General features: G+C 38.5%; 1 protein-coding gene and 1 long non-coding RNA gene across 2 annotated transcripts in view; one reads left to right on the top strand and one right to left on the bottom strand.

The window, feature by feature from the left end:
• Window positions 1-18653, bottom strand: part of prkacbb (protein kinase, cAMP-dependent, catalytic, beta b) — a 25647-nt gene extending 6994 nt beyond the window's left edge. The window contains exons 1-9 of the mRNA XM_039649800.2: window positions 18408-18653; window positions 13124-13185; window positions 12915-13043; window positions 10167-10265; window positions 7412-7494; window positions 3170-3296; window positions 1037-1132; window positions 837-959; window positions 592-756 (exon numbers count right to left, since the gene is read on the bottom strand). Coding sequence (XP_039505734.1) covers window positions 592-756; window positions 837-959; window positions 1037-1132; window positions 3170-3296; window positions 7412-7494; window positions 10167-10265; window positions 12915-13043; window positions 13124-13185; window positions 18408-18453 — 930 coding nt within the window. The 5' untranslated portion in view covers window positions 18454-18653. The remainder of the gene's footprint in view (window positions 1-591; window positions 757-836; window positions 960-1036; window positions 1133-3169; window positions 3297-7411; window positions 7495-10166; window positions 10266-12914; window positions 13044-13123; window positions 13186-18407) is intronic.
• LOC148981353 (uncharacterized) lies at window positions 18630-23322 on the top strand. Its single transcript, XR_016168467.1, has 2 exons — window positions 18630-18739; window positions 23052-23322. It is a non-coding gene; the product is annotated as an uncharacterized LOC148981353 (long non-coding RNA).

Raw genomic sequence — 23322 nt, 5'->3', positions numbered from 1 at the left:
TTTATCAAGCTTGTATATTTAAGTTCAGTAATTTCACTTAAATGACAATTAATAGGTAATCTTCATTGCCATTTAAGTGAAATTACTGAACATAAATATATAAGCCTGATAAAAATGGTCATTTTAGAAGAAAATTTCAAATGGCACTTAGAGGCTTTTGCATCTGAACTCTTCATATATTCAGTAGAAACTTGACAAAAATATCATCATGAAACATGATCTTTATTTAATATCCTAATGATTTTTGGCATAAAAGAAAAATCGATGATTTTGACCCATACAGTGTGTTGTTGGCTATTGCCACAGATACACCCGTGAGACATGTGACTGGCTTTGTGGTCCATGGTCACATGTTCCTGTAAAGTATATTCACATAGCATAGAAAACAGCTATTTTAAATTTCAATAATATTTCACATATCTCTGTGTTATTGAATGCAGCGTTACCGAGCAGAAGAGACTTTCTTCAAAAACATTATAAAATCTAAACTTCAGATTGGTGGAGGAGTCTCTGGTCTGAACAGGAAAGCAGCATCAGAAATGAAAAACCCACGACACTCACTATGGAGGAGGTTTAAACTGAGCATCGTACCTTCCTCTCGTAGATGGCGATCCAATCCGTCGTGGCGAACCACTTGTGGTTCTTGATGTCGCTGACCCCGTTCCTCAGGTTCCCGAAGCGCTTGGTGAGGTCCACCTGCAGCAGGTTCCTCAGCAGGTCCTTCAGGTCCGAGCTGAAGTGCGAGGGGAACCGGACCTGCAACACACGCCCAACACGTCACTTCCACCGGCCAGCGGCCCCACCGCTCAGCTGAGCACACAATGACCCGCCAGTACCTTTCCAGACACGATCTTCTCGTAGATCTGGATGGGTTGGTCTGCAAAAAACGGGGGATATCCAGCCGCCATTTCATATATGAGCACGCCGAGAGCCCACCAGTCCACAGCCTTGTTGTACCCCTAGATGAGAACAGCACATTAGTGATCGGCCCTGAGGGAAGTGTGTGTGTACCGAGACAGAACAGTGTGAGGAAGACCTTGCTGAGGATGATCTCTGGCGCCAGGTACTCCGGAGTCCCACACAACGTCCAGGTCCTGCCTTTTACTCTCTTCGCAAACCCGAAGTCTGTGACCTGTGCGGAAACAGCAGAGCAGAACAGCCAATCAGAGTTCTCGCTTTCACCGACGGCTATAGAAAAATACTTGATGCTTAGTTTAGAGGAGAAAGGCACAGCACACCAACACCTCTTCCCAACTGAGAAACTGGTGGGTTCATGAAGAGTATAGACCTTATGCACCAGAGAAACGTGGGCGCCGTCATCTTTAGAATATTGTCTTTGAACTTCCAGTTCTGTATATTTCTATGGCATCGCTGTCGAGGAGTAATTAGCTGGTGAAGTGGATTAACTTATTGTAGTGTTAACAAAAGTTATCATGAGCATTGTAATGTTTATCATAAGCATTGTAGAGCAGATGTCTTAACAAATGTCCACCGGGAATTTTTTTACGAGCAGTTCATTCATACCTATGCAAGATCGCTGTGAAAATACAGACCGGAAGTCAGAAAAGGGGCGGGGCTACATAAGGTCTATAAGGGTATTATACAGGAGAGTGTGAGGATGACGGTTCACAACTTCAAGCTTTAGAGATGCTGGATGATGCAACAGTCAATGACGCAAAGTCAAAACTGACGCAAGTTTTTTCACAATTCGATTCGATTTCAATTCACAAGCTTGCAATTTGATTTCGATTCAGATTGGATTCGATTCAATATCGATAATTTTTGATATCAGTTACAATAAATGGCAAATTTTCTCAAGGAAATCAAATCTCTTAACTAATGCTGTAAACTATGGGAGTCTAGTTGTAGCCTACTAGGCTTCATTAGCCTAATATGAAGGTAATAATGAACTGTTTTGTAGCTACAAACACTTAAATTACACTTTTATAATAAGAAGATTATATAAATATAAACATTTAAATGGTGGCTGTCATAAAAACTTGCCAGATTTATTAAAATATGCATTAAATATTGAAGAACATTAAGATTATAATGCATATGTAATATGGTGTATATATTTAGCAAAATGCTCCTCTCTAGAGTTATTTTTTTCTAGCTGACTAACGAGTTTGTGGGTTTTCTGAGGTAAATATGACGATACATGACATTGATTACAAGCTGTTGAACTGACGTCTTTCCACGGTTGAAACGCTGATTGAGGGAATCAATGTGACATGATACGGATTTCGATAAGTTGTACTCTATCTTTAACACACTTTCAGATGCTCATTCATGTTTATTTCGCGCTGTGACTGGTATTATTAAGCCGGAAGAGAGATCAGCGCTCCTGCTTCTCTAGAGCTGCGCCAGAGCGATCTCACGCCACAGCGCCAAAACAGTATTTATGTTTTTGAATTTCTAAAGAAAATGGACGTAATTTGAAAATTGAGACTTTGTTTCATATCAATAGTAACAAAGGACAAAGATTATTGCGATTTTTTGGATGCGCGCAGCCGCGATACAATGTCCCATTCATTCAAATGAAACAGGATGACTAATCGATTCTTGAGATTTAAGAATCGATATCGGTTCGTATTAATGAGAATCGATTAATATCGAGAAATCGATATTTATTACCCAGCTCTAATATTCACTACTCAAATTACAATACTACACATTCTGGAGGGGGAGATATATAATGTGTGTATGTGAGCGAGACTGGTTCTTCTGTATTGCCCTCTGATTTATGTTGTTTGTATGTTTATTTGTTGGCTCACTAGTTTTCTCTGTATTATGCAATCTTGCTTGCCATCAACTATTTTGTTTGTCTGATACTTGCTTTTTTCACATTCATATTGGTTTATATTTGTTTTTTTATGTACTTATTTTTACTTGTATTGCTTGCTTATTAAAAAAAAAGGGCTGAAACATTGATAAACAGAAATATAGACAGATTTGTGTGGAGGGTTGGTCCAAAATGGGTCAAAAGTCGTCCAAGAAACCACTGGAGGAGGTTGGTGCTGGTAAAGGAGGATCTACAGGTTACTCCTCAAGGGCCACCCCCGCACGGTGAACGACTCAATGCGTTTGATATCAATGTGAAACTGCCACTGTGTGAGTCAGCTTGTGTTTGTGTGATCGTGAGTTAAAGATCCCGTTATTGGCTTACCTGTATGTACCCCTGCTGGTCGATGAGGAGGTTCTCAGGTTTCAGGTCTCTGTAGATGAGGTCTAGTGAGTGGAGGTACTCGAAGGTCAGGACGATCTGTGCCGCATAAAACCGTGCGTGCGGTTCACTGTCGATCAGACCAAACACATCCCAGAGTCAGACAGCGGGACAGAACACACACAAACGCTGGGTCAGGAATCAAGTCTCCACATAATGCAAACAGTTACACAGATTACTTTCAGATTACCTTGATCTGAAAGTTACGGAGTCCCTAAAGGGACATGGAAGTGGAGAAAAACACATTTGCGTTTGCTTGCAAATAACGCAAATGTTTTACGAGCGAACGCAAAGTTTCTCATGCACTGTAAACAAATATTTTCAGGATTTTTAATCACAACATTTAATTTATGAAGTTCAGAGTTTCTGATGATTTTCTGATAATTAAATCAATCTCCATTGTAGTAACCTAATTTTTCCATTAAATGAACTTAAAATTTTAAGGCAACCAGATTACTTTTTTTTTTCTTTAAGTTAAACCAATAATATTTTTTACAGTGTGGGAACACAAAACATTTGTGAGAGAATTCAAAAGCACTGACATATCATTTTTCCCCACACGTCAGATTTATGTCCTTTTCCGTAGAGAATCATGAGAATTAGTCATTACATTTATTTGGTATTGGGAATGACTACTGAATCTGTGTTTATTATGAACACTGCTGAATATAGTGACACAACATGACACAACTAGAGGTGTTGCGAGATCACGGGTTTCGATTAAAATGTCTCCACGATCTGCTTTTGAAGAATTATCAGTTAATAGTTAATAGTAAATATGCTGGGGAGAACTATCCCTTTAATGTTAAATAAAACAGCAAAACACAGAGGAAATCACTCACTGCTCTTGACTGACAACTGTAGAATTGTAACTAACTGTATTGTTGTATTTATATATTTGTTCATTTCGTTTTCTTCAATGCTCCTGTTAAATACACCTATAGTACTGTAGCTGAAAATAAACTTAAATAAACTACTGTAGCTGTTTATTTCAGTTGTGTATGTGTAATGTGTTATTAAAAATTTAGGAGAGATGCAAAGAAAAAAAAAAGACAAAGATTTTTATCTTCAGAACTTTGGCCTTAATGTCCGCCATTCTTTTCATGCATTTTCTTACCTATAATGCTTTGTTTTTAAAATAGGGACATTAGATTGACTGTAATGCAGTCAGTTGCAAAATAGTAAAACCAAAAAGAAAAGAATCATGATAAAAAAAAAAAAATTTAAAAAAAAAAAATCACGAATTTAAAAAATTTAATCATATGAAGAAAGAATGTGATATGATATTTTTGCAATGATCTCGCACACCCATAATTCCAACCCCATACAGCACAGCATTACTTCAATGTAGGCATGTGCCGGTATCAAATTTTCATGCTGCGGTTAATTGATTGAGCTTTTATCACGGTATACGGTATTATCACAATATTTTAATTATCACAATATTAAAAAACAGATGCATTGGTGGTATCTAAAAAAACAACTTGCATGACAATGTGTAATTGTGATTTTCAAAACATATGGTAACTAAACAGAATTGTTTAAAGTTTAGTGACAATATGTTACAATGTTTACATGGTACAATGGCTGGTAGGCTACCTTTTGTATTATTCAATTAAATTCTTGAAATAATTCAATATTGACTCATTTGAACAAATATTAGGTAGGCTACAGTCTGCATGTTAATGTTTCTCAAGAAAAAAATATATCACATAATGCTATAAGCTAATATGCGTTCTAGAAGTTTAAATTTGAATCTATTATTTTTCACGGTATTTTGAAGAGCCCGCGATAACAATATCGTGCATATTCATTACCGAGATTTACCGAATACCGGCATGTCTACTTCAATGACGCACACTTTTACACCTAAATTAAAGCGTTCAGTTTGACACACACACTTGAGTTCATTGATGGATTGAGTGCTGTCAGGATGAGACATTTTCACCATTATCCAAGTTAAACTTTTTATATTAAGCGTCTTTAAGTACTATGCACTTACATTGAAATCAATAATTTGATCCAATGGACTTATTATGTTCATCATACATGTTTTTACATTGTACTTATATTTTAAAAATACCAGCATGTAATTACAACTGTAACTAATTTATGTAATTACATAGTTGACCCTTCCCTCACACCCTAACCCACCCTTAAACCGCCCCGCCCCACCACACCTGACCTGTATCACAACTCAAAAGCAGCAAAAGTGTTTCACAATACAACAGGAACACAATAATACATTGTACTTATCAGTGTTTCCTCTACATTCATTCTCCCGTGGCGGGCCGCCACACTTAAAATCCTCCCGCCACGGCTGCAGCTTCTCAGTGACGTCCGATATTCTGCATAGTATTATGTTATTTTGTTAAGCCCCACTAAAGGCATAAAAAACTTTGTAAAGCACAATCAAGTTTTCACCCTATATTCCAAGACTTCTAAAGTCATTGCATAATGTGTAATTTTAGTCGCTAAGTTAAAGTTAACGGGAAGTCATCTCGCCTCAGTCATTCTCCATTCAGAATTCACACAGCGCGTCGCGTTCGTTTGCGACACGACGACACTCTCTTCAAGGTCAATATTCCCATTATACTTCATTTGTAGATAAAGCATAAAGGTCTATGGTTTTCATAAAATGACTATCTTGCTGGAGTGGAGTTTATTGCCCATACCTTTCACATTCCCTTTATGTAAGATTACAGCATGGAGTCGAGAGAGTGCTATTGTTCTTCATGCGCACTGAAATTTAAAACTGTTAAAAGAAAAGGCTAAAAAAACTGTTGCATATAGAATACACTAAGCATTAGTGCTGCACGATTAATCATATCGCAATCGTAATAGCGATCTCAAACCTATGCAATTATATAACGCAAAATGCCGCGATTTTATACGAAATAAACAAATTAGGGCTATTAACGCAGCATCTCTTCTTTTTTGTCATCCTTTGACTAGTGTTACACGATCCTGCTCTTATTCGTGCAAATGCCTTTTCGCATTTTGCACGACAAGAAGTGAAAAGCTGCCTGTGAATGCCCTAAATGAGACTCGCAGAAAGACGCGCGCCATAATGCGCATGCACTGACGCGTGCCAGAATACAGTTCTCTTTCAAGCTTGAACGAACAATAACACACACAATTATGCCAAAATGTCGTTTTGTCGAGTATCTTCATAACGTAAGAAAAGTCTTATGGACAAAAAGAGTTGTGCTATGAGGCGCATGTGAGATCCGCGTCTCGGCAACGGGTGCTCTTAAAGGGCCAGCAGCGAATAAAGCGTTCTGTCAGTAAAGTTAAAAGAACAAAGGGAAATTAGAAAATTACTCACTGATCTTGACTAAATAACTTTTGTAGCTTTAATAAGGATTATTCTATATATAATTTATAATTCATTCAAGTTTGATAACTTTATTCAATTTCTGTATCCTACCTGTTAAGACAGGAAGGGCACAGGTAAATATGGTTTTTATTATGGGTTTATGTGGGGATTGTTTGAAGTTCACTTAATTTGAAATTGTTAAAAAAAATTTTTAGCCTAATAATTTTTAAAAAAAAAGTTGATAGCTTTCACTGTAATGATGGTTTGGTTGATGGTTTATTGATCATTATAGGTGTTATCAATCATTTAGTTGTTGTCTGTAGTTTGAGTTGAGAAATAAACATTAATACACAGAATGATCACTAATCTGTGTGTGCATTTTACTTTAGAACCAAGCAAGTTGGACTCATGAAACCATTTTATTATATCGGAATCGCATATCACAATTGCAATATTGACCTCAGTAATTGCAATGGCAATATGACATTTTCCCCAAATCGTGCAGCCCTACTAAGCATATTATAGATATAATCCCTTCGCTATGTTCTTTTCAATGTGAAGCATTGCTTGCTGTGACTTGGTGTTGCTTCAAGTTTATCATTCTGCACACGGGATGCGCATGATCGATTATAATACTTTGGGGAGACAAGGCCCCCCCACCGGGGAAATGGGCCTGCCCCCACAGCTTGGAAAAATCCTAGAGGAAACACTGCTTATTGTTCGATGCGAGTACATAGTACTTAAAGCCACTTAATATAAAATGGGACCCACTTTTTTGATAACAATAAGCACTAACTCCATCTGACGCGGCATCGTTTGCATAAACCCGAGCCGAAGTTGGGCAGAAACGAGTCCGCTTCACTCACCTGAAACGGCCGATTCTCCTGAGGTGTGAGAACATCTCTCCTCCCGGCACATACTCCATCACCATATACAAATTAGAGTTATCCTGCAGAATAAAGCCACATGAAGATAAACACACTCCTACTCGCCTGTTACAGAACACTGTTTCTCATTCTGTGTTTAAAGGCTATGTTTAAATTACTATCATAGTAAAATAATAATAATGAAAAATGTTGGCATCTTATCTTATTCAGGGTTTCTGCAGGTTTCAATAAGTCAAATTTAAGACCTTTTTAAGACATTTTAAGACCGTAAACATTAAAATTTAAGACCTACATGACGGCATTACCAAACATTTTAATAGAAAAATATTCAGCAAAAAGTATTTTATTTCAATGAATTCAGTAATTGAAAAGGATTAATTAATTTAATTTATAGGTAAAGCAATCACATTAGTAAACTTCCACACCCAACAACGTGCCAGATGCCCAAAACCTTAGGACTAAAATGAAAATAGGTTTTAAACTAACTTTTTTGTACTTTTTATCAAATAATTGCAGCCTTGGTGAGCAGAAGAGACTTCTTTTAAAAACATAAAAAATCTTACCGATCTAAACCTTTTGACCGGTAGTGTATATACTCACTTTAAATAATCTTTTATATAAAGATTGAGTCAAAAAAATGATAACTTACTGACATTCACATGCACATCCCCTTATCTTTTATTATTAATAGTAAAATTATAATAATATAATAGTTTGAACCCCTGCTCTAGAGCTCTGCTTTGTAGGCTACGACTCTTTTGCTACTATGTAATAAATTTCTGCGGCCAGAGTTTTGCAAATGAACGAGGGTAAAATGTTTTTTAGACTTGACTAAATCAAATTTAAGACCTCAGATGAAAATCTGGCCGTTTTTAAGACTTTTTAAAGGTGCCATCTGTAAAAATTGAGGTTAAAATATCCCAAAAATGAGCAACACGCATCAAAAGATTGAGAAGAAATAAGGTTGATGATCTCATTAAAAAACTGACAAGTAATAGTGCTGCCGAGATATTAACCTGAATTAGCATGCTAAATTACTAGCCCCGGCCCGGCAGGTGTCGTAATACCAGTTTCGACCATGGGAGGCGGTATGCGGGCGGGCAACGTTACCACCAGCCAAACTGCAGTACACGAGTAAGTCGCGCTCGCGCCAGCTTGTGTGTACTTGAACCTGACGTCAGTCGTGTGGAAAATACAGCCCACTACTACATTTCAGTTCAGGGAAGAGTTCAAAAAAAATGATTGGTCGATATTATGCATGAGGAATACATTTTGGTAAGTTGTAGCATACTGTATCTTTCACCAGTGTTCGTGTTCTTTTACCATTAGCTAGTAGAGATGATCGGTTCACGTGCGCTAGGGATCTGTCGTGTAAAGCGCCAATACTGTATTTATTGTTTGAATTGCGTAATAAAATGAACAGAATCTGAGAGCTGACATCGGTCTCCGTGTCCTTTTCTGTGCATGACAAAACTGATGTGTGGCGTGAAAGTGTGTGAAAAGTGTTGTGAGAGTTGGCAGCTCTGAAAGACGCTAGCTTGGTCCACATCAGGGAATTGCTGTCTGTCAAATTAATTCAAACTAATGATAAAAATGTAATATGAACAAATCGAATATCATAAAACTAGAAATAATAGCCTGGGCTTTCATTTTCCCATATCGTCAAAATGCACCGACTTGTCTATGAGACGGCCCTTATAATTTAGTATTGAGATGTTGTTCATTAAGTCTCTAATCTCTGAAAATCTCCAAACGCTCCACGTGAAACTGCGGTCTTCCAACCTTTTACTATCGCGTCAATTGATTTGATTAATATGCACGAGGGAGACAGAGCAACACAGCACTCGCCCATATTGTTTGAAGACATGAGAGAGCGCGTGGCCGTGGAGGTATTTCTGGAGGTATACTGCCCCCATCTGGTATGGAACATGTTGTATGATTTGATTTTAAATCGCATTTGGCACCTTTAAGGCCTTAAATTTAAAAGTACAGAATTTTAGACTTTAAGACCCCGCGGAAACCCTGTTATTATTCTGCTTACAATTCAGTGTTGGGGCAAAAAGTCAAATCTGTGATGCTTAAACTCGTGTATCTCAATGCTTTTATGATGAGGAATGATGAATGTAAGCAGTTGATTACACAACGGGGGACAGTAAACATCACAGATCTGAGCATTAGTCCAAGCTGACATTAACGCTAATAAATAATAGCTTGTAATGTATTTTTGTTCCTCGTTAATGTCCGTTTACTAGTTTTAAAGCTATATTCAGATTGTCGTTGATGCTTTTCTATCAAAACTAACAAGAAAATCTCTAATTTCTAAACTAAACACTGTTGCTTACATTTGTTTTTTTAGCTTACAAATAAAGAACATTGCAGAAAAGATATTCAAATACATGTACACCATAGATAAAAAAAATGAACACGTAAAAGAAGTCACTAAACTAAAGCTATGGAACGTAGGATGCGTGTGTGTAGATTTTGAAAGCAGCACCAGGAGATCGTAACACTTTACAATATGGTTAATGTATTAACTGACATGAACTAACCAGGAGTGAAACATTTACAGAGTTTATTAATCTGCCAATGCAAGTTAATGAACATTAATGTGCAACTAAGATGTAGAAGTGTTGCTCATGTTAGCTAATGAACCCTCACTGTAGAGCGTTACACACTCGCCCTGATCTGTTACACACACTGATCTGCTGCTGATGATGATGGTAACGTCAGGTACCTTGAAGGCGTATTCCAATCTGACGAGGAACGGGAACGACACGGCTTGTAATATTCTCTTCTCGTTTAGCGTATGCTCCACTTGTTTCAACTTCACCACCTAGCAAACACACGAACAAGAATTTTTGAGCAGATCATCATCATCACACACACATACACACTGTATTTATTTAGAGCGCGGTCTCAACTCTGATTGGCTGAATTTCATTCGGTTTTAACCTAGCTGTGTATTACATGCTGATCCAGGGCTTGACATTAGCATTAGCAAACTAGTGTGTGTTTTAGCAGTGGCGTGCTACACACTACACACTTCAGCGGGTTGATTTTATATAATATACATTATTCAATTGTAGTCTTTTAAAAAGGCACCTGAAATAATAAACTAAGTGAAATTTAGTGTCAAAAACATGATGCATTTCGCTACTAAAATATCTGAAACGCTTCCCGTCCTCGTTTCCCGCAGGATAGATCCATGATGCCAGCTACGCACTCTCTCATCTCTCCGACAGCGAGTGACAGGGCTTGAATTTCAGCGAGGGATTGTGTGTATTGAGCATAATTTCTCACTCACACCAAAGTGCAGCACATAAAGCCACCTCTCAGTTATTTTTCCCTGCTTATTGCACTTAAACAGTCAAATACACACAAAATAAAGTCAAAATGCCAGCTTTGGCGAGTATTAACGTTACCACAGTAAGTTATGTTTTAATAAGGCGATAAGCCCTGTGAAGCCGTGATTTACAGTGGGTGTAGATCAGCTGAGGGGTGTTAGACTCGACGTGGAGTGCCTAAACCCCCTCATCTCTTCTACACTCACTGTAAAACACAGCTTCACTGGGCTTATTGCCTTATTAAAATAGTTACTCAAAAAAAATATTCATTTTAATTAGAGCCCGACCGATAAAGGATTTTGAAGGCTGATACCGATACAAATATTTTTGGGTTTTATAATCTGATATATCGGCCGATAATTTATTATTATTTATTTTTAAACTGGACATGATACTCACAAATTTTATGCTTATTTGAGTTAAGAGAACTGATGGGGATGATCTTTTAATTGTTATTCAAGCAATGTATGTCTCGTGACCAACTCAACGAGTGTTGCCAACAGGAACGGTGTAGAGTGCCCTCTGGTGGACAAACTTTACAACACTCATGACATGGTTCAAGTGTGTTTCGTCCATTTTTATTTTATTTTTGAAATATTCATTCATCGGCCATTATAACTGCCGATACCGATAGTTTGGAAAATGCCTAATATCGGCCCATAATATCGGTCTGCCGATATATCGATCTGGCTCTAATTTTAATATGCATTTTATTCATAAAATAAACACCAGCAACAAATATGTTACAATACATGTATTCCTCCTCCAAGCAATGTATTTCCAGAGAGGTTGCCAAGCAACACATGCAGCAACAAACAATCACAAACAAAGTTACACACACAGGTGTGTGTGTGTGTAACACTAATCTAATGCGGCCACACTAATGTGATACGATCAAAGTGTGTGTTTGTGGAGTATTTTACAACGGCTTTGCACGCGGTTTAACCAATCAGAATCAAGGACTGGAACTATCATTTTATAAGTGAATGTAAACAGTTGAGACAGAAAACACACGTGTAACAGTATAACGGAACCGTGCGTCAGCTCTTAAAGGGACAGCAGCCTAATAAACCTGTGGCCAAATTATGACATAATATAAAAAAATATCGATATAGCAGTTTTTCCTGGTGGTATCGATGTCAAAATTGTGGCTCTAACTTTACCACAGTGAGCAAACTAGTTAAAAGAGTAACTTTTACTAATAATTTGCTCACCCCCATCATGTCATCCAAGATGTCCATGTCTTTCTTTCTACAGTCGAAAAGAAATTAAGGTTTTTGATGAAAACATTCCAGGATTTTCTCCATATAATGGGCTTCATTGGGAACCAAACGGTTCAAGATCCAAAAGACACTTTCAGTACAAACTCCAAACTTGTACAAAGGGCTTCAAACGATTCCAGACGATGAATAAGGGTATTATCAAGCGAAACGATCGCTCGTTTTATAAATAAATAACAAAGTTTAAGTTTTATAAGATCAAACGCTCGCCTTGCTCTGTTCTGTGGTGCACTCCTGTTTGATCTCGTTCATCAAAATGAACAAATCTTTTTCCAAGTCATTTGGTTCATTCGGCGAAAGAAACGAACGAATTGATTTGGAAAAAGATTTGTTCATTTTGAAAAACGAGTTCGAACAAGAGTGCACCACAGAACAGAGCAAGGCGAGCGTTTGATCTTATAAAACTTAAACTTTGTTATTTTTCTTTTTAAAAATGAGTGATCGTTTCGCTTGATAATACCCTTATTTATCGTCTGGAATCGTTTAAATCCCTTTGAACAAGTTTGCAGTTTGTACTGGAAGTTTCTTTTGGATCTTGAACCGTTTGGTCCCCATTGAAGTCCATTATATGGAGAAAATCCTGGAATGTTTTCATCAAAAACCTTAATTTCTTCGACTGAGGAAAGAAAGACATGGACATCTTGGATGACATGGGGGTGAGTAAATTATCAGCAAAAGTTTTTTCAAAAGTGAACTACTCCTTTAATGTCAAGCCCTGTATCGATCCAACTTATTAAACTGAAAGCACCGACTATCCTTTTGTCTTTTAAACAAGAACTGGTAATACATGACATGTTTATGGTGTGACATACTGAGAGGGACATCATAAACACAGTGCTTCTGCGACCCCCGACCCACCTTCTGTTTGTCCAGCACTTTCATGGCGTAGAACTGATCTGAGGCCTTGTGTTTGACCAGCATGACCCTGCCGAAGGACCCTGTGCCCAGCGTCTTCAGTCTGTCGAAGTCATCTAAGCCAGTTGTGCTCTTCAGGGACAACAAACACACACGTTTTAAAGAAAGTTTCCTACAATACTGCATCACTACAAACACAAACAAACCCTGACCTGTGGTGGCGATTCCCATTTCCTCAAGAAATCTTCTTTGGCTTTGGCTAGAAACTCTTTCACTGAAAGGAGGGAAACACAAAAACACCATTTCAGAGTCCAAAAGTAAACTCAACTAATGGACATTCAAAGAAAAAAGTCAACGAGGGAATGTTTTTCTAGCTACTTAGACTTTCTAGACATCAAAATCAGGCAATCTCACAAGGCAACCGTGGACATCAGTGGGTCTTGTGAAGCATGCATGTTTACATTACTGATTAACACATCACAAGAACAACACACAGCAGACGTCAGTTGACCGCAGTGACGGAGAAATGATCAGCCAATCGTTACATTCACCAGGCTTTTCTTTTACACCCCACAAATGTTTCTCCGCCACTGCGGTAACCCAATGTAATCGTGATCATACCAAAAGTCTCTACAGATCACCATGGATTTCAGGAACATTGACCCACATGGATGGGATGATGAATCAGAGAGAGAAAAAGGAGAGAAAGACAAAAGATACAAAAGAGAGATTTCTGTCAAACAATCACATCAGTTAGACGGTGCAAGACATGGATTAGATGTGACAAAAGATACAACCATAGTCCACAAGAACTTAGCGAATCACTGGAGAGCAGTGTGTGCACGTGCTTTTGGGCACTGCCCCGTTCGGCGCCTATTTCCTAACAGCTAGGGTCTGTCTGAAGGGTTTACAGGCGTCTTCGCCTCATCCTTTTATGGTGCGTTCCTGCTCCGCAAGTATGCGACGGCCTGGAGCTAACCGTGAAGTACAGCTGGTTAATATAGACAAAGACTGGAGAGGCTCGAGGTTTGAGATGAACTTATGGAAATGTTAAGGCTGTGCAGACAAACAGATTTTGAGCTGATATTTGACAGAATTAGAGATGGTCCAACAACACACTCATGATATAAAGGATAAACAGAGCTAACTGGGAACGTAATAGCAAATTTCTGATCTGTTAAAATGAATTAAAGAGAGTTAGTTCACCCAAAAAATGTAAACTCTGTCAGTAATTACTCATCCTCATGTTCAACCCTGTAAGACTTTCGTTAATCTTCTGAACACAAATTTAGATATTTTTGATTAAATCTGAGAGCTGAATCACTCCTCCATAGATGGGGCTCTATGAAATCCATTTTATTTTTTCACAAATTCTGTTTTTTCCGTTTTCATTTTTGGGAATTAGGGGGTTTTTTTTACCCTTGACTGTTATTTTAGTCGTAAAAAGAGTGTGCTTTTAAAGTTATTGATTAAAATGTATTAAAAATACAAATAAGTTAAAAATGAAATACAGACATCGCCTTTTCAGGACAAATACTACATGACGCAACATAACACTGCACTCTTCAAGTAACAACAACCCTTATTCATCATCTGGAATCGTTTAAAGCCCTTTGAACAGTTTGCACTGAAAGTGTCTTTTGGACCTTGAACCGTTTGGTTCCCATTGAAGTCCATTATATGGAGAAAATCCTGGAATGTTTTCATCAAAAACCTTAATTTCTTTTCGACTGAAGAAAGAAAGACATGGACATCTTGGATGACATGGGGGTGAGTAAATTATCAGCAAAAGTTTTTTTAAAAGTGAACTACTCCTTTAAGTTTATCAAGCGACGAGAATACTTTTTGTGTGCAAAAAAAAAAAAAAAAAAAATGCTCCACAGTGCTCTGGCATCTTATCTGCTGCCACGCAACGAAATACGGAATACGACCGGTTCAAGATGGTGGCCGGATTTCTCGTTTTCCAGCGGCCAATGGAACTGTGCTATGGCAGGATAATGTGTCCCGTGGCAGACTTGGTTAACGTTAGTACTGTTTTATCAATGATGTAACCGTGAACATTGTATTGAAAATAAACAACAAACTGTGTTTCAAAACAAACGTTGATTTATTGATTGATTGAAGTTTATTGAGAGCAAAAAAAGAAAGAAAAGAATATAGACATATATATTAACAATGAAATTTTAAAAACAGTTTATTTTTAGTTTAATTCTTTATTTACTTTCTTTATAAGAGTATTATAATTATCAGAACGAGGCTGCAAATGTTAAAAATAGCGCTATAGCGGGGGGGGGGGGGGGGGGGGGGGAATTGGAAAAGCTATACTCCTGAAATTATGTATAATCTGACCAATCAAAGCCCTTGCTGTCTGCGTCGCCTCGACGCGTAGTCACAAATTTTTGGAGGTGCACGTCGAGCTACGGCGGAGGGGTCGGAGAGGGGTTCGCGTCGACGGATAGGGGTCTGCGGGGGTACGCCGTCAGATTGTGATCCAGCTCTCAGATTTAATCACAAATATCTTCATTTGTGTTCCGAAGATGAACGAAGGTCTTACGGGGTTGAACAAAGTGAGGGTGAGTAATTACTGACAGAGATTTCATTTTTTGGGGTGAACTATCCCTTTAAATTAAATTAGGTGCATGATTCATAAATATTGCCAATGAAACCAGAGCAAGGAGTGAGTCTGCTTTGTATGTTCCAGTAGAAATGTCTAGAAATCCTAAATTTACTTAAATGATATACATTTTGTAACATCATCAACAGCACACAGGTAGTTTTGCACCTATTCATTCGATAGCCTTTTACTTTAAAAGTTTAGATTATTTTGATTATTAAGATTGGGGTTTGGTTTAGGGGGGAGTTATGCATAATTTACTGCGTTTACGATAATAAGTACACAGTACTCGGTAAAATAAAGTGTTACCACAAGATCTTAATATTCAGTAAGTTACATTTTAGGCACAATATTTCCTGTTCCTACTAATGAGTAGCCTAAAGGTGCACACAATGCCATAACATGACCTTTCTGCATTTCAGAGCAACACAGATAGCGTTTTGTTCCGCAATCTGTTTTTGGACAAATCTGTTGAGTAAATGATTCAATGACTCCATCGTAAAGCATAGCGTAGCGATGTAACCTGCAGAAAGAGTCTCTGTAAATCCCCACCTAGACTGACAGCTAGCCTAGTCCCTCCGTAAAATGATTTTAAAATCAAAATGACTATTATTAAGTATTAAAGTTAATAATAGGGTTAAAGTTTACAGTGTAACTAATTATTTGGGGTGCACGATATATCGTTTTAGCATTGATATCGTGATGTGTGATGTCAAGTATAAGGGTCATAGTTGATCCGTACAGGCCGGCTGTCCCCCGATTCCGGACGCATGCGATTCACAGATTAATTGCAAAGTTTAACCATCATAGGGTGAAAGATTATCCTTTTTGCAAGTGTTTTAAGTAGAGTCAGGCATCAAGAGCAAGAGGACTCGCACGCTGTTTTCTGTGCGCGCACACACACGAAAACCTTAAATTCAAAATTAGAATATTGTGAAAAGGTTTTCATAAGCTGTACGCCATAATCATCAAAATTAGAACAAATAGAGGCTTGAAATATCTCACTTTGCATGTAATGAGTCTATATAATATATTAGGTTCACCTTTTATGAACTTTTGCACGACATTCAAATTTTTCAAGTTTAACCTGTATTTTTGCTAAATTCGACAAGTCAACCTAAACTTTATTACTAAGTTAATCGCAGTAAAAGAAAAGGGTCCACAGGAAATGAAGTCACGCAGGCTTTACAGTATATCGGCAGGAAATACAAACATTCGCCTAGCCCTATCATCAATCTCAAATACGGCTGAACATTTGAAACATACAAATAGCAAATTCACAAGGTCGCTCGCTCTAACGTTAACCTAGATAAATGTGTGCTATCATTAGACAGATTTCCAAGTGTGTGTGGAAGCTGAAGTTTAGCACGTTTACAACATGACGCACCACTTTTATGTGTGTAACCTCACAACAATAAGAAAATGCGTGCCTTTGCAAAATAAAGAAAACAAACAGGATGTGCTTTCTGCAGCCTCGGTCGCCGTGAACAGGCGCACGTCACAAAAATGAACCGAAACTCAGTGCTTGTCTCACAGTGACAGACATGAGAGATACATCTATAGAAAGACTATTCAATGTTGTATTTCATTATTTTATTAAATACCTGTCTATTATTAGGCTAGCCAAGTAGTAGGCCATTCATGTCTTTTTCTGTTGAATTTGTCCTATTGTTTCAATTTTTTTCTCGCATTTTGAATTGCATTAGCTCACTGTTGTTGGTTGCCAGTGAAACTGCTCTGAAAGAACAGATTAAAGGCTCTGGGCTCATTTTAATGAACAGCGGCTCCCGGATAAAGTTTTTGCTCACGGCCCTCAGAAGCCCGGGATATGTTCTGCACACGGAGTTTGTGTGGACCTGTGATTGGCCATGGCATGTTTTGTTTGGTCCAATTTGGCGCATGAACTGTAGTTCAATGAAAAAGAGCATAATATACAGAGTAGTCAGCATTTGAAAAGAATTAATAAAAGTCTTAAGACAAGAACGGGTTTGTTCAAAAATGTATGCAACTTTGATGAAAGATTATCTGATCACACATACATGTTCCTCTCGAAGATCAACATGTTTTAAGCGTTTGACCATTAAAACAGATCGACTCATACTCGATACTTACAGGCAGCCGGTTATCAGCTTTCTACTCGGTTGAACTAGTTTCAGACAAGCATATGTTTATAGTTGGTTTAAGATTATGTGAAAGTAGCCGCTGGTTTATCATGAGCTCAGCGTTTAATTAACTAAATGGCTTTCTGTTGTTTCCTAGAGACTGTGCTGCTGTCCACAGGCCTCGGTTCAGGACGACTGGATCAACAGCTCACTTCCACAGGCGTTATCTAATGTCAGCTGAAGATCTGGGGAACATGTGTGAACGATAAGAAACGGCGTTTGAGCGAGTGTTTCGCTCCTGATACAGGCCTGGGCCTCTCTCTTAACTAGCTAACAGCTTAATAGCCTCTAACCTTCTAACTCCATTGCATAAGTTGCGAAAACAAAAGCCCTTTTAGGTTTTTAAGTTGCAGGTTATCGTTATATAACTTAAGCATTTCCACTGGTGTAGAAGAATGACCGCCACTGATACTATAGCCTCAGGCCTCGGATCAAGCTCAAGCTAGCTCGACTCGCTCTGTGGTTTCGACATGACACACACACACACACACACACAGCAGTGTGATTTAAACACAGAAACACTATGGCTGGTTGTGGTGAAGACAGAATGAGCGCGGATTTCCTCGCGATGACACTTTCGGAAGCGCACTCCCGCACTCGCTAAGCGGCTAACTAACGTTAGCATTAGCACAGGCTACAGAGGTAAACAAACAGTGACATTCCCCGAGCAGCGAGGGCTTTATAACGCACGGCAGGGCGACCCCGCGCTCCTCCTCTTACCGCTCTCCAGTTCATTGCCTTTCTTGGCGGTCGCTGCGTTCCCCATCGTGCGGTGGCGGGCGATCCTCGGGCGACACGACAGCGAGTCCTTGGCGGCGCGTCAGCTTCCCTCGGGCCGCGTCTGGTGGAAGGGGGACGGGCAGATCAGCAGCGGCTCTTCTCTTCCTCGGGTCTCCGCCACGCTGATCTCGGAGTCTCTCTTGACTTTCTCACAGCTCTTGCTCTTCTTCTTCTTGTTCAGCCGCTAAGCCGAGTCTTCCTCTGCTGTGGCCGAGACATGGCACTGCGAGCAGAGACAGCACTGATACTGACACCTGCTGGACTGATGTCATGTGAGTCCAGGGCCGGTGTTCTGTCGATCTGTCCTACCTTGTCAGATTTTCCTACCGTAGCGCAAAATTATAGCCATATCTATCGGTTCTTCCTACCTCGTAAAATCCTACTGAGCGTTTCTGCTTCGCGTCTGTGACTAAGTTACATAAAATATTTCTGTGTAACTTTGCCGAATTTTCTTATTAGGCCATGTTACGGTGTAACGTTACCTCTTCAGATTGTCCTATGAAATAAACGATAGGATGATTTTACGTTGCAAAATGCCTCATCAGATTGTCCTACCAGTATGAAATAAACGAGTAGAATGATTTTACGTTAATGTTTTCATGAAAAAAATGCTAATATGAATTTGCTTTGTATGAATGTGAGAGTAAACAGTTCTCATTACTGCTATATATCTTTGTATAGTAATAATTGACAAAAATAGTGAAAAACTTACCTCAGATCATGGGCGAGGCTAGCCCCTTTTTAGGGGTGCTTCAGCACCCCTAAAGAGGAGCTCAGCACCCCTAAAACTTGGAGCAAGAAATGTTGTTATTCTAAAAATTTTGTTCGTCTTTGACACGGTTAAATAATGTCCAAAACATACTCAGTAGTTTGTGGTTTAAAATGAAATGAAAAAGAAAACATTTCTCTTCTTCTAACGTTACTTCTTTACCTGCACCGTCCGCTCAGCACGGCCATCATCCAGCGCGAAACACACGCAGAGTTATGAGAATCCGGGCCGTTAGGTAGTTTTGTGAATCAACTGAAGCCTAGTTCACACTACATGATTTTAAAATGTTTTTTGTTAAAATGTAGTTTACACTACATGACTTGCTCTCAGTGAAATCATGAGTGTTCAAGTTGTTTAGCTGTTCACACCACACAACACAACGTGATTGATCCACAACAGGAGGTAACTCACTACACGAGTTAACAACGCACTACATAGAGATACAACCACGATCGGATGATAAGAGCATATCATTTGTGACTCAATGAGAGCTGTTTCAGTACTATAGTACGGTCTAAATCCTGAAAATAATCAAACAAATAACGAGTTGACAACAACAAGATTCTATCTGGTCTAGAAACCATGTTTTGTCACGAAAAACCACGCAATAAAACGAACCAGAAATGACGCGAAACTGCAGAGAAGAACACAACACGCGAATATGGACGTCAGACAGAAACTAGTGCTGCACACTGTTTGCTCGACGATCTGCTCTGAGAAAAAAAAATGCAAAAAAGAAAAGAAAAAGTAAGATTTACCTGGTGTCCTCAACCCATGCGTTGCTATGATTGGCTGTACTCATGACATCACTGAGATTGAGTCGCGCGACTGCTCGAGATATCTAGCATGCTAGATATTTTTCTGAGCTCGGTGACCTGTCTGCGAGCTGTCTTTGGTGCGTTGTTGGCTCTTTCACACTAAGGGATTGGCGAGCGTTAATCGTCCGCTAATCGCCCGCGATTTGCACGCGATAACACCCTGACTTGTCGGCGACTCAACGATTTGCAAATCGGGCTTAAATCGGGCTTGAAATCACGTAGTGTGAACTATAGGCTTGAGACGCTCCAGAGCTGTGTCTCACACACTTTTTTCCTTTCAGTTGTTCCGATTCCGAAACCATATCGGTGAGTACTGGAGTCAGTATCCTGAATCATTGGTACACCTATAATAAGTGTTTATTTTCGGACTGTTTTAATCTAGCGGGTCGCCTCCGCTGTAGAGTAACGTTAGCGGAGTGGCAATCGGGAGAGTCGGGAGTTTTCCCGGTGAGCCGGTGGTGTTTCGAGGCCGCGAGGGCCGATCTGATAAAATTTATACATTGCAAGTTCGCCATGCGCCCAAGCGAGGGGAAGAAAAAATAAATGTTTTTTTTTTTGTTTGTTTTTTTTTGTTTTTTTTTTGCATTTTCGATAACGGAGCTTTGCCTGTCTAACGGAGAAGTGCCTGTCTTTCTAGTAAATAGATGCACGTCACGGAGTAGGTACAGTGGCGTAGCGTAGGTCGTAGGGCGTGAGTGAAGTTAGATGCGCTCGACCTGAGTTCGAATCTACCTTTTGCCTAACTATCTCTTCTCTCTTTTCCCAACACACATGAGATGTAAAATGTATAATGTAAAATGTATAACCTAACATAAAGGGCTCTAGTGTTATATTTTGCCAACAAACTAAAATCGAATCCATGATATGGCTTTTTGCCTATATAAAACAGCACAAATTTTGCTGGGTGATTTAAAGAAAAGTGTGCACTTTGCTCACGCGATCAGCATGGTTATATATCTGGTATTTTCTCCTAAATAAAAGCTTACGGGTTTATTTCTTGCAAGTGTAGAAATATGATAAAAGTATTTTAATTTTTCTATAGTGTAATGTTGACTAAAATATACTTTTGAAATATTAATTTTCATTATATACTAGTACATTTATAGGCTATATGGATTTTACATCATAGGAATAATTATATAAATCATTATTACATTATTATAATATTTGTTTGGGATCTTAAAACACCATTGATAATGTAATGTAGACTGAGACTCAACTAAAAAGATGTTTGAGCCCTCTTTGTTGTCCTGGTACAAATCAATGCTTTTTCTTTGTTCAACGAGCAGTTCATGGGTTGAAGCTCTTAATTTTGATCTCTCAAAGAGCACGAGATTGATGCATTTAACCTTAAAATGTACAAAATTTTCTAACGCGGGACCATGCCCCCGAACCCCCCTAGAGGAACACAGTCCACCCAACATAGTTTAACAAATTTGTTAATATCTTTAAGGTTGCCTTTTTTACTGCTGGCTGGGAACTACTGATGGAAATTAGCTCTTTTAACTAACTCGGGTACATTTTCATTGTTCTAATGTTGATTAATGTGTACACTGCCCCCCTTACAAATAACTAATTAAATAAATAAAATGAAGAGAGAGGGGGAGCGTATATGGGTGTAAAATGTGGGTGGTGGCAGTGGGGCTCATTGGGTGCTCAGCACCCCTAAAGCTCTGACCCTAGAATCGCCCCTGCCTCAGATGAAGAAGATCTCGCGCAAGTAGTAAAATATTATGGGCGTGTTGTTCAGCGTGACAAAAATGACGTATTATTGATGTGCGCATGCGCAGTAAGCCTTGGTAGGACGATCTGACGGGTAGGATGGAATGTCAGAACACCGGCTCTAGGTTATTTGGTGCCCAAGGCGAGAGTGTGAAATATTTTGGTTTGACTTGTATTTCTTTATTAGATTAGATAGCATTTTAAGCTGTTATATGTTACAATGTGCCCCTCACATGTTACAATGTACCCCACCTATGGGGCATGTTGTCACATTTCACTTCATTCTTTCAGGTAAAATCAAGAAAAAAGTATACACTGTATTAATAAAACAAAACCACACATAATTGTACTAGACATGTGGGAAATTAATGTGGGGGGAAAAAACCCTAAGTAGATTTACACAAATTGACAAAGTCAAAAAGTGTTCCTTTGTGCCCCGCTCTCCCCTATTTATAATCGGTGTTGGGGAAAGTTACTTTGAAAAGTAATGCAGTGCAATATTGTGTATTACTCCTTTAAAAAGTCAAGTCACCTTAATTTATATAGCGCTTTTAACAATATAAATTTCGTCAAAGCAGCTTTTACAGATTGTTTGGCTTTACAGCAGCTCTGGGATAAAGTTAATGTTCAGCTAAAGCTAGTTTTGATTAATTCACTTCCATTGCAAAGATTATTAGTTATTAACTTATGCTAACATAACACCGTTGTAACAGAAAACCCCTAACACGCTCCAGCTGCTCATTTGCACGACAGTGTTTGGTGCTCGAGAATGCAAACCTGAAATAGTGAAATACTAATTGCTTTACTTTTTTCGAAAAGTAATGTGTTACGGTACTTTTGCGTTACTTTATTTCTCACCTGGGCTGGGCTTGTTTGTTTTTTTTTTTTAAACCAAATTTGTTACATTTGAGTTATATTTTTGGGCAAATGTAAAGACCCTTTCACACCAAAAGTGAAATAATAAGCCTCAGGCTGAAGGAAATGCATATTCACTCATGTAGAGTAGAGGTCACACACACACACACACATGCTCAAGCAAACCTTTCAGCTGCTGCTGTTCTGGATAACAGAGCAGGAGAAGAAAGTTTAGAACCAATAATAAATGTTTAGAATTATCAAAGGTCAGAAGAAAGTACATAGGTCAATAAAGTGAGAATAAATGCATACAAAGGTATGTTTTATTTAACATATTAAGTTATTGGAGGTTTGCAAGGTGTTTTGATTCTGCATTTCACTGATTTTATTCATTTTGAATCTTTTTTTTGTGTGTGCTAGAACTACAATCACCGTTTACACACATCACTCAACATGGAGACAAGAGAGCTGTATGCATGCATGGTCATTCATGAGGTGATTTGCATTGACTAATTATGGACTAATTACACACTCTTTTATGAATGTGTGTGCAATATATTTTTTTTGTGCACAAATTCTCTTTTTTGTCTGTTATTTATTTCTGTGACAGATGTAATTCTGTGTAGTTTTCTGTGTCATCTTTTACGATGTTTGCAAGGTATTTACACTATAAAAATAATCATTTGTAAAT

This window comes from Pimephales promelas, chromosome 5 (genome assembly GCF_988280905.1).
Source record: "Pimephales promelas chromosome 5, fPimPro1.hap1.1, whole genome shotgun sequence".
NCBI classification, from domain to species: Eukaryota; Metazoa; Chordata; class Actinopteri; order Cypriniformes; family Leuciscidae; genus Pimephales; species Pimephales promelas.
This window is presented reverse-complemented; position numbering and strand designations above follow the sequence as displayed.